Source organism: Mustela lutreola, chromosome 7 (genome assembly GCF_030435805.1).
Source record: "Mustela lutreola isolate mMusLut2 chromosome 7, mMusLut2.pri, whole genome shotgun sequence".
NCBI classification, from domain to species: domain Eukaryota; kingdom Metazoa; phylum Chordata; class Mammalia; order Carnivora; family Mustelidae; genus Mustela; species Mustela lutreola.
Genome location: NC_081296.1, coordinates 104856080 through 104875869, shown reverse-complemented (window position 1 = coordinate 104875869; position 19790 = coordinate 104856080). Strand labels below are relative to the sequence as shown.

Sequence of the window (19790 nt, the reverse complement as noted above, 5' to 3'; positions counted from 1 at the left end):
ATATAGTCAAAAGAAGGAGTAACATGGAGAGAAGTCTTTCTAAAATGAAAATTTTTAAAATTATACAATAGTATATGTTTAGTGTTTGTTATAGAAAATTCAAAAGATACAGAAAGTATATGTTAAAATTAAAATACACATACTCTTGGGCCCAGAAATAAAAGTGCCAGATTATAAAGTTAATGTTCAAAGATGTTGTTTCTGCAGTATTAATTGGAGTAGCAGAAAACTAGAAGCAACCAGTATGTCCCTAAATAGAATGACTAAATATGTTGTTTTATACCTGTAGTGTAGAATATTGTTCAGCTATAGAAAAAAAGTGAATAGGATCTATATGTATGTCTTAAAATAATATTTATGATTTTTAGGGGAAAAGCCATAAAAGAACTTCAGAATAATGAATATAATATGATCTCTTTTTTATGTAACATAAAAACAGAACAAACCCTAAACATGTTACTAAAATTGCATGAGCATTGAGAAGATAATACTTTTTTTTAACATTGCTTCTTTATGATTAGAAAGGCAAGCTGCTTTCATATATGTATTTTTCTATTTGAGTGTTTGCATATTATTGCTTTGTGTGAACTTTTTATATATGAAGGATATTAACAGTTGAATATTGCTAAATATTAATCTGTTTAATAGATTTTGAAAACTAAAGTAGTATATTTATTTTAAAAGGTTAAGTTTTAGTTTTTTAAAATACTGGGTATACAACAGTATTTATAAAATATGTATAAGGCAAAAAGAATAAAAATACAAAGAACACCTGTATACCTGGTTTAAGAACACCTCCCCATTCCATCTCCATCCTCATCCCTTCAACTATCATTCTGAATTTTGTCCTTATTATTCAACTTTTTTTCTGTAGTTTTACTTATTTGTATCTCTAAACAATGTACTATTTCATTTTGCGTGTTTCTTCATTACATATGAATATATGTAATATATTATATTATTATATTATATTATATTATCTTCCTAAAATTCATCCAGTTTGCTTCTTACTGCTATCATTCATTTTTTTTTCAGAGCTGTATCATATTATAAGAATAAACTTACCAAAATTTATTTATTTATTTACTAGTTAATGGCCATTTAGACTGTTTCCAGTGTAGGATTATTATCAGTAATAGTACCATGAACATTTTCTACATATATCCTAGTGCACAAATTTCTCTAAGTCATTTACCTAGAAGTAGAACTACTAGATAATAGGTTATGGGTATCTGCAGCTTTACTAGATAATGCTAGATTGTTTTCCCAAATAATTGTACCAGTTTATACTCCCACCAGAAATGTATGAGTTCTAGTTATTTTACCTTCTCACCAGTACTTGAAATTGTCAGTTCTTATCATTTTCCAATCTTGTCGTTTTGGTTTATAAACCCCTGATTTATAATGAGCTTGAACCTGTTTTTAAATGTTTATTGGTTTTTTATATTTCTTCTTATAGAAATTTTTTTGTTTTTTTTTTGCATTGTTGAGTTTTTCTTATGAATCTCTGTGAGTTCTCTTATATAGTGGATTTTAATCCTTTGTCAGTTATATGTACTGTAAATATCTCTTCCCAGATTGAAGCTTCTCTTTTCATCTTTTTTTTCTATCTTTTGATGAACAAAAGTTCTTACTCTAATCAAATTTATTTTGTCCTGTTATTTGTGCTGTTTATTGTCTTTCTCTATTATCTTAATGTTTTGTCTTTCACATTCATTCCTTAATCCAGCTGGAAATAAGTTTTGAAAAATGTATGGAGTGAGGTTGGAGTTTAATTTCATGTTTTGTTCCATATGGCTAGCCAGTTGCTTCCATACATTTATTGAAAGTTTGATAGGAATTGCATTGGTTCTATAAATTGCTTTGGTTCAGTTGGTGGAGCACTGACAATTTTATTTTTTTTTTTTTTTTTTTTTAATTTTTTATTTTTTATAAACATATATTTTTTATATACATATATTTTTATCCCCAGGTCTGTGAATCACCAGGTTTACACACTTCACAGCACTCACCAAATCACATACCCTCCCCAATGTCCATAATCCCACCCCCTTCTCCCCAACCCCCTCCCCCCGGCAACCCTCAGTTTGTTTTGTGAGATTAAGAGTCACTTATGGTTTGTCTCCCTCCCAATCCCATCTTGTTTCATTTATTCTTCTACCCACTTAAGCCTCCATGTTGGCCCACACCCCGTCACCTAATAGTAAATGCACTGACAATTTTATAGTGAGTCTTCCAAACCACGAACATGTATGTCTCTCCCTTTATTTATTAATTTAATACAAAGTTTTATGGTTTTCTTGATGATGAGCTCATACCTCTTTTGTTAGATTTATATTAGAATTTTTTTAAAGATCTTGTTTTCTTTATTGATGATATGTAGAAATGCAGTTGATCTTTGCTGATTGGTTTTATATCAATCAACAATGCTAAATGCTCTCATTAGCACTCCATTTGTAGATTTATTGGTTTTTTTTTTCCACAGATAATTATATCCTCTGTGAATACTGACAGTTTTTCTTTGATTTTCTTTATTTTTCTTGTTCATGCTAGTTAAGACTTCTGTAGAGTACTGAATAAAAGTTAGGGTTTAATCCCCTTTGCTTTTTCCTTAAATTAAAGGAAATACATTAGACAGTTTTCTATCAGTGCATTGTTTGCTGTGGATTTGTGTGTGTGTGTGTGTGTGTGTGTGTGTGTGTAAACACCTAACTAGGTTAAAAATAAAGTAATTAATTTAGAACAAAAAATAGAATAAATATAAAAGGAATGATTCTGCTTATTTGGTTTACTAAATTTTTGTTCAATTTTTCTCTCCCTTCCACAGCTTTCTCCTTACCCTTAGCCTCAAAGACCTTTCAGTGGAAATATATTTGAATGCTTTAGGATTATATTTTTCTCCTATAGCTATGATTTGAAATTCTGGCTAATCAGAATTATAACTAACAAGATCATGAGGAAGAATTTTTTATTTCTTACTCCTCTAATTTATATTAGAAAAAAATGAAGTTTTTAAGTTTTATATTTATAGATAAATCATTTCAGGCAAGTACAGAAAGGAATACTTCTCATCTTTAATTTAAAAAATTATTTTTCACATAATTGCAAAATTGTATAGAATTCCAAGCTCTGTGTTCATAAAATGTGATTGAATTGTAAAAAGACAAGTTATACTCAATTTATATATTTTAAAGGCATTGCAGGAAAGAAAAAGGAGAATTTTGGATGATGCTGTGGAATTAAGTCAAGATCACTTTAAAAAATACCTAGTAAAACTTAAGTCAATCAATCCACCTTGTGTGCCTTTTTTTGGTAAGTTACTGAACATGGATTTATATTTATATTTTGAGGTAGTTTGTTGTAGCCAAAAGAGACCAGCCTTTAAAGGCAGATGGTTCTGATTTTTATATCTGAGCATATCTACTTTTATTAACTGTTCATATTGATAAATAAAACTTTGAAGTCTCTGTTTTTTTATCTTTAAAACAGAGGTTATGATAATTATATCTTTGTAGAGTTGTTGTAAGGAGCCCTGTGGGGTCTTTCTGTAAGAGTACTGATTCCATTCATAAGGGCTCCACCGTCAGTATTTAAGCACCTCCGAAGCATCCCACCTTCTAATACTATCACATTGGGCATTAGTATTTCAACTTAGGAATTTTGAACATTGAAACATGCATGCCTGTGTACACAGACACACACCCCACTGGTTGTGTTAACCAAAAATATTTCCGGAAAATCCCAAGTATTCCCTAAGGGACAAAATTGCCCCCAGTTGAGAGCCACTGATTTAAGTGAATCCATAATTACATATGAAGAAGGAGCTAAAACCTTTCTTCTTGTCCCAGAGTGAGGAATAATTATTTTTCTATCTAAATTATGGGCTTGGGGAAAACAGAGAATTTACAAATCTATAGTCTTATCACCAGAATTGGCTTATAATTAATCTATTGATCATTAGTTAAGATCATTGGCATTAAATATTTATAATCAAATATTAAATATTTATAATCAAATATTAAAATGGTTAAAGCAGATTTAACACAGACTTTGTGAATGAATCAGCTCTTATTTTAGGCTGTTAGGCTAAGGAATAAATTAAGCCTTTCCTAAGCCATAATTTTCTTTTTATTTTAAATTCTTTAAATGTTAAAAAATTCCTAATGTAAAATTAATTAATAAGCCCATCAGACTTACCAACATTTTAGGGGTAAAATTGCTGGATTATAGAATGTCTTTCAACTTCACTAGATCAGTTGTTTTTTTTTTTTCAAATGATTAAGTAACAGATTTTATAACTTTTCTTCAAATACTCTTTTTTACTAGGAATATATTTAACAAATATTCTGAAAACTGAAGAAGGGAATAATGATTTTTTAAAAAAGAAAGGGAAAGATTTAATCAATTTCAGTAAGAGGAGGAAAGTAGCTGAAATTACGGGAGAAATTCAGCAGTATCAGAATCAACCTTACTGTTTACGGATAGAACCAGAAATGAGGGTAAATATTTTCTTTGCTTATCTTTAAAAGAGAACATGTTAAATTCTCTGCAATCTGTTAGAAATATCATAACCACACTTATGCTACTTATTTTACTATAAAAATAATACAGTAAGTTATCACTAGATAGAAGTGGTAAATATTAGATATTCTGTGCTAACAGTCTGCAGTTACGAATATTACTAGGAACGGGGGTGCCAGTCTGTAGAATGTATGACTCTTGTTCTCAGGGTGGTAAGTTTGGGCCCCATGTTGGTGTAGAGATTTTTTAAAAATAAAATCTTTAAAAATATATATTATTAGGGACTTTTTTCGTGAGAGTATTGCTTCTTTGTGCAACTGGTCAAGTAATACTTTCAAAAAATGAATGACAAATTGGAATGAAACTCTCTGATGTCCATGTAGTAAAAAGAAAATCCACTACTAGTACTGTCATTGGTTAGCTATATTACATATTTTATATGCGCCAATGTAACATTAAATAATTAATTGCTTCATAAAAATACTGGGTTTAAATAGGGAAAGAGGTTGGTTTTATATAATATGTATTTGTGTATATGTATAGATGTATATGCTTAGCAAAAAATCATTTTTTTAACATTCTATCAATTGATAATCTATTTTGATCACTAGTTTATAACACTGATTCTGTGTACTGTAAGATGTGGGATACCTTCTAAATCATAGTAGACTATGATACTATGTTTATGTTAAGTGAATTTTATTTTGTTATACTTATTTGAAATTCAGTACATAGTAGCTATCAGAAAAAGTTCACCTGTCACATTAAAAATTGTGTTCAACTTTCAGGCTTAGTGTGCAGGTCAGGCATATTAAGTGAAAATGGGCACCATGACTCCCAATTTCCGAAGTTGTGGGATGGTAACTATTCTTTGTTCCTACTTCAAAACAAAATACACTAAAGTCCTAAGAAAGAATGACTTAAACTACACTGTTATGAAAATATAGACAGCTCTAAAAATGGTGACAAGCTGCTGGTGGTCCCATATTTCATTCTCTTCCCTCATCATGGGGCCAGCCCTTTGTGATATTGAATTTCATAGATCTAAAGAAATATACTCTTGAAGCTTAAAGTTTATAATATATATTTTCCCAAGAAATCATGTTAAATTATAGTTGGGTATATTTGAAATAGTACTTCTAACATTCATATCTCAGTAACTTCTAATAGGTTTTTGTGATCTGTTCTAGACCTTCTCCCATCATTCAAAGCATTAAATAATGCTTTATGGGAGTGTGGGGGCATTTACTTTTCAAGCCATAGTTAACTAAACTAATAAATAGTATTAAAGAATAGAGCAAAGGATGAGAAAAGCAAGAACACTGCTATTATAACTTTATAGAAGTCTTTAAATTACTGTTTGGTTCATATGATTTAATTTGGCTAATCTGAATATAAGAACATGCTGTTTCAATACTGTTAAAAGGAGTAATTCAATTTTCTTGACATTGGCAGAATGCCTGAAATGTGGGAGAATTTTATGTCAGAAATTATGAAACTCATTTTGCCTACTGTTAAAGTGAAAGCCCAGTACTTATTTTTATATATATTTCTTAAACCACTTCAAAGTTAAATAAGGTTAAATCCAGTAATTTGCTTCTAAGAAATTTTTCTGAGGAAATAATCATAAATGTACAGAAAAATTTATGCACAAGGAGCTAATAATAATTACTCATATTGTAATACAAAGAATTAGAAAGCATTGCTGTGGATAGATAACTGCCTATGTGGTGATTGGTGAGATAAATTCTGGAACATAATATGATTAAAGACTATAGAGCTTAAGTTTGTACTTATAAAATAAGTAAACCACATGGAAAAATACTGAGTTATCAACTAAAAAAAGGTTAAAGATAACTGTTATGGTTCCAGTATTGCAAAATAAACCCAGAAAATGAAGATACATATATATGCATATATTCATATGCACTGGAATATTACTGGATATTATATATATATAATATATATATAATAACACTGGAACAATATTCTAAGAGTAAAATGTTAATAGATCTCTGGTTGATGAGATTACTATTTATATTTCTTTTTACTCTTTGCTAAAGCATCTGAATTTTCTATCTAAAAACTCAAATATAAGGTTAGAAAAAATTTTTTTCCATAAAGACAGAAAGATTATTTTACTAGAGGTTAGCACAAATAAATTTATAATTGTTCTTGAAATCACTTTTGAATAGAACTTAATCCATCTTGTCTCTGTTTTTTTTTTCTGATTATCAAAAGTGTCATTCTGTGGGCGCCTGGGTGGCTCAGTAGGTTAAAACCTCTGTCTTCGGCTCAGGTCATGATCCTGGGGGGGTGGGATTGAGCCCCGCATCAGGCTCTCTGCTCAGCGGGGAGCCTGCTTCCCTCTCTCTCTCTCTCTGCCTACTTGTGATCTGTCTCTCTGTCAAATAAATTAAAATCTTAAAAAAAAAAAAAAGTGTCTTTCTGGGAACACCTGGGTGGCTCAGTGGGTTAAGCCGCTGCCTTCGGCTCAATGATCCTGGGGTCTTGGGATTGAGTCCCACATAGGCTCCTTGCTCAGCAGGGAGCCTGCTTCTCTCTCAGCCTCTGCCTGCCTCTTTGCCTGCTTGTGTGCTCTCTCTCTCTCTTTCTCTCTGACAAATAAATAAATAAAATCTTTAAAAAAAAATGTCATTCTGGAGCATGTGGCTGGCTCAGTTGATGGAGCATGTGACTTTTGATTTTAGGGTTGTAAGTTCGAGCCCCACATTGGGTGTAGTGATTACTTAAAAATAAAATCTTTTTTTAAAAAAGTCTCATTGTGAATTATAACTATAATTCTGTTCTAAACACTTTTGATAGCTTACTGGTGATAATTACTTTGTTACAATGAGTAGGAAAAATGTTAACTGTGGGATACTGAGCCATTAAGATGGTAATAAATGAAAATCTGTCCATCTCCTTAATAGAAAATGAAGACAAAATATACAACTCCCGTAGAAAGTGTACAACTTCATTTGAAAGTAGAGATATTGGAATCAGCAATTCTTGTGAACTCTCAGACATTATGATCTCTTAATTTACTGATTTTTGTTTTGTTTTGTTTTAAGCTGCTGAAATACATGTTCCAATAAGATCTAAAACATGTACTTACGGAAATTTGTCTAATTCCAGAGATTCTTTGAAAACCTTAACCCCATGGGAAGTGCTTCTGAAAAGGAGTTTACAGATTATTTGTTCAACAAGTCACTAGAAATTGAACCCCGAAATTGCAAACAGCCACCTCGATTTGTAAGTTCATTACATTTTTGGGAAAAAATTTTTTAAAACAATATTATCTTCAATGTTTAGTAACCTATTATCATTAAAATTCTAATTTATTTGAATAGATATTTTTCAGTCCTTTGTTTTGCAGTACTATACTATTTCTAAAGCAATATATACTGTGGGAGGCAATGTTATAGCCTTTTGGTTAAATCTGGTTTATCCTTTATAGCACTTCTTTATCTGTCAGTTTTTAAGCCTTCCTAGTATAAGGTGGAAAGTTGTGAGAAAGTGAGAGCTATAAATGACCAGGAAATGAAAAGACCTGGAAAAAGGAGTAAGCAAGTGTCTCATGGTTCTTTTAGCCTGACTGACCATGACTACTGTCATTAGAGCACCGTAGTCCATGGTCACCACTGGAATGTTCTTCATGCTAAAATTTGCTACTACAGTTTCTAGTTATTCTTGGGTTTGCAGTGGCAACAGAGGTAGGGGAAGACCAGTTTTAAGTAGTTGAACAGAAAGCAAGATGTGGGAGGAATTCGAACGCTTATAATACCTACTTCGAGTCAAGCAGCAAGATGTTACCTCATCTCCACAACAATTTTATGACATAGATCTTACTCTCATTTTACAAACAAAAACTGAGGCTGAGGGTTGTTAAATAACTCTTTTAAGGCTGCAAAGCTAGATATTAGCACCCTGGAGATTTTACCTCAAGTTATCTGAATCTGAGTTCCATATTTTTTCATTTGGTTACCGCTGTGAGATTTTAAAAAGAGGTACGGAAGTGGAGGGTGGGAGACAATGATAGCAGTTTTCTCCAAAAACTTGAAAGTAGTATTGTGGGGGTTGGTCATTTACTATTAGGAAAAAAAAAAAGGCCTTTTTTTTCCCCCTTGATGTACCTAACATAATATGTTGTATATATTATGTCCACGGTAAATGTATGTAAAATTGATACCAGTGATTTGAAGAAGTTCAGGTTCAAGAGTTTGGGGAGGAACAAGTTTTCACACAGATTTTCAAGAATTTTATTTCTGCAGTATGAAAAGGTGTTTACTTGTATTAAGCCAGTCAAATCCCCGACATGCTTGCAGATTGAGATTTTATTGTACTCTCTTAACTGTATGCTAAGAATTAATAAGGTAGTGTTAAACCATAAAAATGAAATCCATGCAAATTAGTAATGGTAGTTATGTTTGCTTTTTGTAGCCTAGGAAATCAACTTTCTCTTTAAAATCTCCTGGAATACGGCCTAATACAGGCCGACATGGCTCTACCTCAGGCACTTTACGAGGTCATCCAACACCATTAGAAAGAGAACCATGTAAAATGAGCTTTAGTCGGATTGCTGAAACTGATCTTGAATCAACTGTGTCAGCACCAACCTCTCCAAATACACCCTCTACTCCACCAGTATCTGCTTCTTCAGACCTTAGTGTGTTTTTAGATGTGGATCTCAATAGTTCCTGTGGTATGTATTTGATGTAAACCATTTGATAAAAAAGGAATCTTAATGTTTCAGATAATTCTTCTCATCATTTTAATTAAACTGTAGATTCCTTTAATTAAATGTAGATATTAGTATAGAAAATGGCATTTAAATGTGGAAATAATGATTAACACAAGGGATTAAAAGCATCATTTGTGCATTATTTATGCATCTTATTTTCTAATGTATTCATTAAACAAAGATTTGTTTAGTACCTATTGGGCCCCATATTATTGTTCTAAAGGGAGCGACAGAGTAAGAAAACAAGCAGATACGTTTCATGAAGGAAATTTAAAAAGAGACTGTGATAGAGAGGGAACTACTTATGCTAAGAAAGGAAAAACATTCCCTCTACAAAGGTAGCATTCTGTGTTCATTTCTTTTAAAACTAACGTGTCAATAGAGAATGATAAAATTCTGTACTCTCTGTGTTACTACATTTGTTATTTTATGCAAAAATATTTTAAAAGTAAAACCTTATGTACCACCTTTCTTTTCAAATTAATTTTTCTCATTCCAATAGGCAGCAATAGCATTTTTGCTCCAGTCCTCTTGCCACATTCAAGTAAGTAAGAATTTGAGTCAATTCTAATGAAATTATTCAAGTTGATTAAATCTGTATATGAGTATTTGGGTTTTAGCAACATTGAAATTTTTTAAAAAAATGAATGAAATTCTTATAAATAAATTGTGTTACTTGCTTACAACTGAATACTATGTAAACTTTACTATAGTTTTCATCATTTTACAACCTATCAATGATCTAGGGGTTGTGTAACCTTGAACAAATTACTTAGCATCTCCAACCCTGTTAAGGATCAAATGAGATGACGATGTTGCACACCCAGCATATAGATTGGCACATAATCAACAGTGATTTCATATCAGTTGCCTCTCCTCTTTCCCATCCCAACTCATTTTCCCATGTGGATTATATACTTAAATGTTTATCAGGTTCCCAGACAGCCCTTGATCACTTGTTTCTTCACATGATCTTACTTAAGGCAGTTATTTTAGTAAAACACTATTCTGCCATTCTCATTTATTTCATAATATATGACATAAATGCTGTCACCATTCTTTCTGCAATCATTTGTTTAAAACAACCCAGGGGCACCTGGGTAGCTCAGTTTGTTAAACGTCTGCCTTCTGCTGCTCAGATCATGATCTTGGGGTCCTGGGAACAAGCCAAGTGTCGGGCTCCCTGCTCAGCTAGGAGTCTCTGTTTCTTTCTCTCCCTTCCCCCGCCAACGCACTCCCCGGCTTGTGCGCTTTCTCACTCTCTCAAATAATTAAGTAAAATCTTTAAAAACAACAGCCATCACCACCACCACCACCACCACCCAGAAAGGTACAGAGAAGCTTCAGGAATAATTCCCCCAATCTGGATGACTTTTGCTTCTATCACATTAAAGTGTATATAATTTAGGTAGTAACATGAGAGTTCCTGTCAAATGAGAAAAGTAAGGTTAGTCTTTTAAATGTTTATAATTCTGTATCTTAATATTTAAATTTTTATCAAAGTGATATATGCATACAGTTTAAAAGGCTAATAGTACTAAACAGTGAAAATGAAATTGATAACAGTTCCCTACCCCATGTCTCCCCACATCTTTTCTTGTTCCCCAGTGACACGTACACATTTTTAAATGGTGTTTGTGTACTTTTCTCTCTTTTGAATCATTAATTTTAGACAGTTTTTACTGATTTGCTATTACAGTAGATGAGAATTCTGCCCTTTATTCTGCCTAATATACTTGTCACATTTTGGGAAAATACTACTCACTATTAAGTCAGGTAGCATATACTATGATTATGTTTTCTTTCTTGTACAGCTCTGTTTTATGAGAAAGTCTTTAATGCTTAGGTGTTTTTGTTTGTTGGTTGGTTTTTCAAACATCTATTGCTCAGTCTTCTCACACCCTTTCTCAGTAGTTTTCCATAAGGTCGACCACTCAGGACAGTTGTCAGGATTTTTGTTTTGCTGTTTAACTTGGAAACTTCCTTCCTGGTGTCCTGTGGTTCTGCTCCAGTTTAGACTGGTTGCTCTCTTGGCCTCTCAACCAGCTGTCATCCTAGAACTTTTTTTGTTGTCATCCTAGAAATCTTTCACTTCTTTTTTTTTTTTTTTTTAAGATTATTTATTTATTTATTTGACAGAGATCACAAGTAGGCAGAGAGGCAGGCAGAGAGAGAGGAGGAAGCAGGCTCCCCACGGAGCAGAGAACCTGATGCGGGACTTGATCCCAGGACCCTGGGACCATGACCTGAGCTGAAGGCAGAGGCATTAACCCACTGAGCCACCCAGGCACCCCGAAATCTTTCACTTCTTTCCTGTGTTTGGATCCTTGTTTTTTTGTATTCCTTGTCTCCTTTCTTGATATCTGCCTTATTTTGGTAGAGGCACATTCTCCAGTAGCTACGTGAGAAAGGATAAACATATAAAAGTTTTAAAACTTTTGTATTTCTGAAAATGTATTTAGTGTATTTAATTGTTAATAGTTTGATGGGGTATAGAATTATAAATCCTTTTCACTAAGAATTTTGAAGATATTTTCCTATGGTCTTCTTGCTTTCATACTTGCTGTTTAGAAGTCCAGTGTCATTCACTCATAAATTGTTCATGCATAGTTTTTAAATGTCTCATATGTGCAGGCAGTATTCTAGGTACAAGAAATATGGCAGTGAACAAAACAGAAATCCTCTGTCATTGACCTTGTAGTTTCAATTCCTTTTTTAAAACTAGAGTATACTTGCTGTACCAAAGGGACCCCAAAATACAGAACATTAAATGAAATAGAATTCTATTTCTCACAATAGCCAGAGCAAGTAGCCACCTCTGTTTCACAAGCTAGCAGAGCAATTCAAGAATCTCAAAATGGGGCTTCTATCTCTTGAGTTTTGAGCATCTGCTTCATTTGTTACCATTTTCCAGCCAGCAGGAAGGTGAAGGTCAATGGGTTTTATTAGAAAAAATCTGTGGGACACCTTGGTGGCTCAGCTGGTTGGGCATCTGTCTTCTACGCAGGTCATGATATCAGTCTGGGGTCAAGTCCCAAGTCAGGCTTCCTGCTCAGGGGGGAGGTTGCTGCTCCTTCTCCCTCTGACCCTCCCCCTGCTTGTGCTTGCTCTCTCTCTCTCTCTCTTTTTCTCAAATAAATGAAAATATTTTTAAAAAACATTTATTTATTTATTTATTTGACAGAGATCACAAGTGGGCAGAGAGACAGGCAGAGAGAGAGAGGAGTAAACAGGCTCTCTGTGGAGCAGAGAGCCCGATGTGGGGCTCGATCCCAGGACCTGGGACTATGACCCGAGCCGAAGGCAGAGGCTCAACCCACTGAGCCACCCAGGCACCCCTCAAATAAATGAAAATCTTAAAAAATAATAATAAGAAGAAAAACATCATGTGGGACTTGCTCACATTACTCCTGCTCTCATTCCATTGGACAAAACTTCAGCTACAAGGGAGGCTGAGAGATGTTGTCTGTAGCTAGGCAGCCTTTTGTCTTGCTACAATACAGGGATCCTATTACTAAAAGGAAGAAAAGGGTAGATATACTGAGGGATAGTTAGAAGTCTCTGCCATAGTATATTCAAGAAAGTTTCAGAATCTTCTCTTTATTACTGATGATCTATATATTTGCAATTATCTGCTTTAGTATGAGTCATTTTTTTCCTTTCACTTTTCTATCTACTTATTTAGCCCTTTAAAGATTTTATTTACTTATTTGAGAGAGAGAGAGAGAGCATGAGAGGAGAGAGTTCAGTGGGAGAAGCAGACTCCCTGCTGAGTAGGGAGCCCAATGTGGGACTTGATCCCGGGATTCCAGGATCATGACCTGAGCCAAAGGCAGTCGCTTAACCAACTGAGCCACCCAGGCACCCTGTTTAGCCCTTTAAATTAAGAGATTCATGTCTTTGATTTCTAGAAAATGTTCCTTATATTGTTTTATTAATAATTTCCTCCCAAACATATTCTCTGACTTGCTTTTTGAGTTCCTTTTCTATATCATATATCCTGGTTTGAGCCTCCAGTTTTGTCTTTTGTCCATCTCTTTATTTTCTTGTTCTGTTTTCTGCAAGATTTCCTCATGTCCTCTTCTAATTCTTTTTTTTTTCCTCCATCTATCATGATTTTGAATTTCCAAAAAATTCTTTCTAGTTTCTTCTGTTCATACCATTTTTATACCATCCTATTATTCTGGCTTCGTGGATTCACTGTCTTATCTCCCATAGGATATAATAGTGGTTTTGAAAAAAAAATTGTTTCTGTTTTTATTTCCTTTCTGAGTTGCATCTATTAGTTTTGTCTCTTGTCTTTCATATCAGAATTTTTCCTTTCTTATCTGGTATCCTTAGCTTCCCATATTTTAGAGTGAGGCAGTATAAACTGATAAGAAATGCTGTATCCATGGGCAGAGCTTGTTGGCATGTAGGTTTCACTTTAGAGTAATAGAATAATGAAAAGTTTTTTACTTAGGAAATCCCCAAATATCAGAATCTATGAGGCCTCTTTTATAGGACTGTTAACTTTTCCAAAGAAAGTTGTTTGAATCTTCTGCCTGGGTGGTGTGAACATTTAGTATGAAAATCTGTGTTTTCAGCACAGTCTAGTGGCCCCAGTCTGATGTTTAGATTCACCAGAAAATAAAACTTCCAATCTCCCACAGGGTTTTAATTACTCCTTATAAAGATTTAATCAAGTCTTCTGTTTTCATGCCCATGTCTTCCATTATACCAAGTGCCTTTAACTCCTGATCCCTCCTTTCATTCTGTGGGGGCACATTAAGAACTGTTTGTCAGTATCACTAACTGTAGACATTTGGGTTTCATCTTCTCCATTTGTCTCCTTTACATAATTTGTTTCATCTTCTCCATTTGTCTCCTTCTCGTATTGAAGCTTCAGGGTTCAGTGTTTCCTGGCTTAACTGAAGTTTGTTTCTTATTTTCCTTGTTGTTCTATGGTGGAAATGTTTTTACTATATATATTATTTTTTTCTAGTGCTGCTCTAACAAAGTATTCCAGACTGAGTGGTTTAGAAAAGCACAATTCTGGAGGCTGTAAGGCCCCAAATCAAGGTGTTGGCAGGGACTTGCTCCTTCTGCAACATGTAAGAGAGAATCTTTCTTTGCCTCTTCTAGCTTCTGGCCTTCCCTGACAATCTTTGACCTCCTTTGGTTTATGGATGCATCATTTCAATCTCTACCTCTGTTGTCAGATGACCATCTTCCTTCTGCATGCTTCTTTGTCCCGCCTTCTCTCCTTCTAAAGACCTCTATCATACTAGATTAGGGCCCATTTTCATCCTAACATGATTATATATCTGTAAAGACTTTTTCTAAATAAAGTCTTTCTTTCTAAGTAAAGTCACCTTGACAGGTACTGGGGTTAGCACTTCAGCGTATCTTTTGGGGAGACACAGTTCAACCTATAACACCAAGCAACTTTAGAAGTAGGAGTTCTAGACATTATTTTGGATGGCAGTTAAATACATTTTCCATATGCTAAGGAAAATTTCATTTTGAAATTTAATGAAAATGTTGAGAATAATTGCATGAAATTCTTACTCTTCTAAAACAAATCCTGAAAAAAAAGAACATAATATGTTTGAAAAATGCTCACATAACAGTGGGAGAAACAGCAAGACTCCATTAACAATGGACATGAATACACGATTCACATCAAAGTATGAGCAAGCCTATGTTAAAAGTTATTCTCAGACATTACTTATCTCCTGTAAGTTGATATATTAGTATGACCCCTTTTGGAAAGAATCTGTAAACAACATGTCAAACCATAAAAATGTTCACACCCTTTGGTCTTATTAAATAGGAAATTGAATACTTACTTTGTACCAGCTACCCTGGTAGGTACTATAGATTCAGTGGCAAACAAAAAAAAGACCAAGCCTCTGCCTTTATTTATATAAAAGACCAATATGGGGAAGAAGTCACATAAATGAAGATCATGTTTGTTCATCCCACTCTTGGTTTTTCTAACTATACTTTCAGCTCCTTAGTCTCTCTTGCTTATTTTTCTTCATATTCCCAACCTATAAATATTGGAAGTCAGCAAGATTCAGGCCCTGGACCTCTTCTCACTCACTTGGTTGACCCATTGAATCTTATATTACCTGTATAATGATAATTCCCCAACTTTTTTCTCTACCTAGGACCTCTATCTTGACCTTTTGACCCATATACTCAGTGGCCTATTCGACATCTCCATTTAGATACTGAACAGGAATCTCAAACTTCTCCAAAACTGCGCTTGTTTTCATCCCCTCCAAAGTTGTTCTTCCCACTGCCTCCTCATCCCAGTTCTAAACTGCATTCAATTGCTTAGGCTAAAAATATTAGAGTTCTCTTTTACTTCTCTCTTTTTCTCATACCCCAAATGTGATTCATCACCAAATCTTGTTTACCCTCAAAATATATCCAGAATCTATTTCTCACCATCTCTACTGCTGTCACCTTGATCCAAGCCACCATATTTCTTACCTAGTTTATTTTAGTAACTTCTCGTCTTCCCCATAGTCTGTTTTCAGGATAGCAGCCAGGACCTTTTAGAATGTAGGTTAGACCAAAAAAAAGAAGAAGAAGAAGAAGAAGAATGAAAATTAGACCTTTCTCACCAGTGCTTGAAGTAGTGGGATTACAAGATCATATGGTATTCCTATTTTTGATATTTTGAGGAAACTCCATATTGTTTTCCACAGTGGGTGCCCCAATTTCCATTCCCAAAAACACTATATGAGGGTTCCCCTTTCTTCACATCCTCACCAGCACTTGGCATTTGTCTGACTGGAGTTGGGGTGCACTGGGCCAAACTGGCTGATTAAGCCACATGGGATAGAATCACTGTCACCAAGAGTAGTTTGCTCTGAATGGGCAAAAGATGCTGGTCAGGCAAAAGGAATATATCTACAGCAGATAGTGCTCAGTCTAGACCCACACACCATCCGCTGACATCCCATAGGCATACAGGACCCATGAAGTAACTGCAGAGGCACAAGATCGGGACAGTAGTCTTTCACAAGGAGTAATAAGATTGACATTTTTACTTAGATATCACATAAGGAGTTCATACTCCATGTGTTTAAAATTAAACTCATCAGCTTTCCCAACTAGTTTCTGTGAACCCAGTCTTAATATAATGATAAACAAGACATGGTTACTGCTTTTATTACAAGTGTTGGTCAACAAGTAGAATTGGTCCGTAACTATAGGTTATAGCCTGGGTGGCTCAGTTGGTTAAGCAGCTGCCTTCAGCTCAGGTTATAATCCCAGCGTCCTGGGATAAAGTCCCACCTCGAGCTCCTTGCTCGGCAGGGAGCCTGCTTCTCCCTCTGCCTCTGCCTGTGCTCGCTCTCTCTCTCTCTCTCTCTCTCTCTCTGACAAATAAATCTTAAAAAAAAAAAAAAAACACAGGGTCTCTGATTATGTATGATCTTTCTCTGGAAGTTACTACAGTTTATATATATTTGTTTGCTTTGTGTGTTTTAGATTTAAAAAGGTTTTTCAGGAAACAGAATCTCATTGTGAATCTTATTTAAATTGTATGTTTTCATGTAGCTATAATATCTGCCATATGCCAGGCAATACCACTCTGCTAGTGCTAGGGATACAAAAATAAATACACACTGCCCTCAAAAAGCTTACAGTTCAGTGGAGAGTCTAGGTAAACCAACAGTTAACTACAGTACAGTCTGACATTTGCTATAGCAGAGGTGATAACAGATTGAAATAAAATCTTATGATTTGCACTGTGAATTGTGGTTAAACTAATCTTTTTTACCCTCAGAGTCTTTCTTCAGTTCATGTGGTAGTTTACACAAACTAAGTGAAGAGCCACTGATTCCTCCACCTCTTCCTCCTCGAAAAAAGTTTGATCATGATGCTTCAAATTCCAAGGTAGTCAACAGACTTAGGTTTGCCTTAACTTATTCAACTTATTCCAAGTTGTGAATCTTTAAAATAATTCTTATTCTTATAATAGTCTGTCAATTATAATTTGACTACCCTTCATGATTTTTAAACACTTTTTTTTTTTCTTGAAAAATACTTCAACTGCTCATTTCTCGTTAATATTTTTTTCTAAAAAGAGGCTGGGCAGATTCACAAATACTCATAAGTTTCCTTTCTGGTAGAAAAGAGAAAAACTTTAGTATTCAAAGCATTCTTCAAACTTTAAACCAGTACTTTGCAAACTTTAGGCTGCATCAGAATTACCTGGGAGGCTTGTTAAAACCAGATTGTAGAGTTCCCATTCAGTAGATCTAGGGTGGGACCCAGGGAATCTGCATTTTTTAAGCAAGTTCCCTACTAGTACTGATGCTGCTGTTCCCTGGATCGATCACACTTTGAGAACCACCACAGTAAGCCTCACTGGGGAAAGTTGAAGTAGATGGCCAGAAAGCAGAAGTTGAACATTGAGTTCCCTTGACATCATGTCCTTTAATGTGTACAAAGCTATGTATTCCTTTCACTCACTTGCCTATTATAGTTAAAATGTGTAAATTTTTGAAAGGAGTATAAAGCAAGATAACCTGAGGCTTTATGTTCTAAGATTTCAATTAAAATATCTTATATATAAAAATATTAAACTAGGCACCAAATTAAATGGGGAGTATTTTACTCATGAATCTGATTATTAAATCAGATTAACCTATTTTGAGCTCTTGGATATAACTAAACAAGAATTTTTCAGTCTTTTAAAGCTTAACAGATTTTTCAGGAGAATGGAGGTGTGAGTTATTTTTTTTTTTTTTTTTTTGAGGGAAATACGAAATCTGATGATGACCCCCCTGCTATTCCACCAAGACAGCCTCCTCCTCCAAAGGTAAAACCCAGAGTTCCTGCTCCTACTGGTACATTTGATGGACCTCTGCATAGTCCACCTCCACCACCGCCAAGAGATCCTCTTCCTGATACCCCTCCACCAGTTCCCCTTCGGCCTCCAGAACACTTCATAAACTGTCCGTTTAATCTTCAGCCACCTCCACTAGGACATCTTCACAGAGATCCAGACTGGTTCAGAGACGTTAGTACCTGTCCAAATTCGCCAAATACTCCTCCCAGCACACCCTCTCCGAGAGTACCACGTCGATGCTACATGCTCAGTTCTAGTCACAACAACCTTGCTCATCCTCAAGCTCCTCCTGTTCCACCAAGGCAGAATTCAAGCCCTCACCTACCAAAACTGCCACCAAAGACTTATAAACGGGAGCTTTCGCACCCTCCGTCATACAGACTGCCTTTGCTAGAAAATGCGGAAACTCCTCAATGACCTTAGCCATATGTAGTCATTGACACTGGAATGGTATTTGTAAAGGGTTTTTTTTAATTTATTCAAAAAAGTCATAGTATTTTAGTACTTTTTACAAATAATGCTCTTACAAAAATGCTACTGATCAAATAAGCTTTTAAAAATTGGAAAAATAAAAATACAAAAGTCCTTTATCATTATCCTCAGGTGATCAGTAGCATTGCCTTGTCTTGGATCCTCAGTGCTGCCAAAAGGCCAGTATAAAGAATTTATATTTGCACTGTAGACTCTGCTAAAATACGGTTTAAAGTGACATTGATTGCACTGAAAGGGGATAGTGCATTTGTGGAATTTTTCAAATTTGGGTAATAGATGCCTTTTTAAGGCAATGAATTTACACAAATATAGGGGGTGTATGGTATTACTGATTTTTAAAACTCTTTGACCATCTTCAAGTTTTTACATTTAGGAGAATTGTGAAAAACACCCACTGTTCTTAAACTCTTTAATGCCATGTCTTAAATGCCAGAATTTGCTGCTGAAGACAAAAAATGGAAAATAGAATGAAAATAATAGAATGCACTGTAAATGTTTATTATTTTGTCAAAATGTATACAGACTACCTAACTCAATCATAGAGGGAAAAAGGGCATGTATCTCATTCAGATGTGCCTTTTGTTTTTGCAGACTATGATGTCTTTAGCTAATGAGTTGCCTATTGTTTTGGAAAACAAAGTTAATTAATATGCCATGTATGTACAGTTTTGTTTATAATGTATATTTTAAAATAATGCTAATAGCCTATGTAAATTTAAGTGACTCCAGGCCTGTACTACAATCTGCTACTTTACTAATTCAGAAATTCAGAGGAAACTTTCTTATGGCCTAGAAACCAACTGCCTTGCCCTCAAAACCTAGCAACTTTCTCTATAAATCTCATGTAAACTAAAATTTAAAAAAAAAATTTTTTTTTTAGATTGGTAACATTTAAATCAGCAAACAAACATACTTAAAGCTTTATTAAACTTTTTATTCAGAGAAGTGAGTAAAAGTTTTATTTGCCATTTGGACTCCTGGGTTCAAAGTGATGAAAAAGCGTGTTTTGCTGATAGTGCTGTAGCAGCAGTTGTAAAGTAGCCAGAAGCCACCTTGTTTATTTACTGGTCTGTGGCCTTTTACTGTGCTTTGTATCAGAGTTCTTAACAAGATTAATAAATCACCCCAGTCTTAATTTTTAAAAGACTTTTAAATACGTGTTTTCATTATAAGGAACAA

The 19790-nt window shown here is 34.4% G+C and overlaps 1 protein-coding gene across 4 annotated transcripts in view; it reads left to right on the top strand.

The window, feature by feature from the left end:
- SOS2 (SOS Ras/Rho guanine nucleotide exchange factor 2) overlaps window positions 1–19755 on the top strand; it is an 83737-nt gene extending 63982 nt beyond the window's left edge. For 2 of the 4 annotated variants that reach the window (XM_059182037.1, XM_059182036.1), the window contains 7 exons: window positions 3195–3312; window positions 4327–4499; window positions 7660–7776; window positions 8965–9226; window positions 9768–9809; window positions 17052–17161; window positions 18027–19755. In XM_059182037.1, coding sequence (XP_059038020.1) covers window positions 3195–3312; window positions 4327–4499; window positions 7660–7776; window positions 8965–9226; window positions 9768–9809; window positions 17052–17161; window positions 18027–18536 — 1332 coding nt within the window. In that variant the 3' untranslated portion in view covers window positions 18537–19755. Of the gene's footprint in view, window positions 1–3194; window positions 3313–4326; window positions 4500–7659; window positions 7777–8964; window positions 9227–9767; window positions 9810–17051; window positions 17162–18026 lie in introns of those variants that run through there. The other 2 variants (XM_059182038.1, XR_009355663.1) reach the window with 2 other exon arrangements.
- The last annotated feature ends 35 nt before the right edge of the window (window positions 19756–19790 follow it).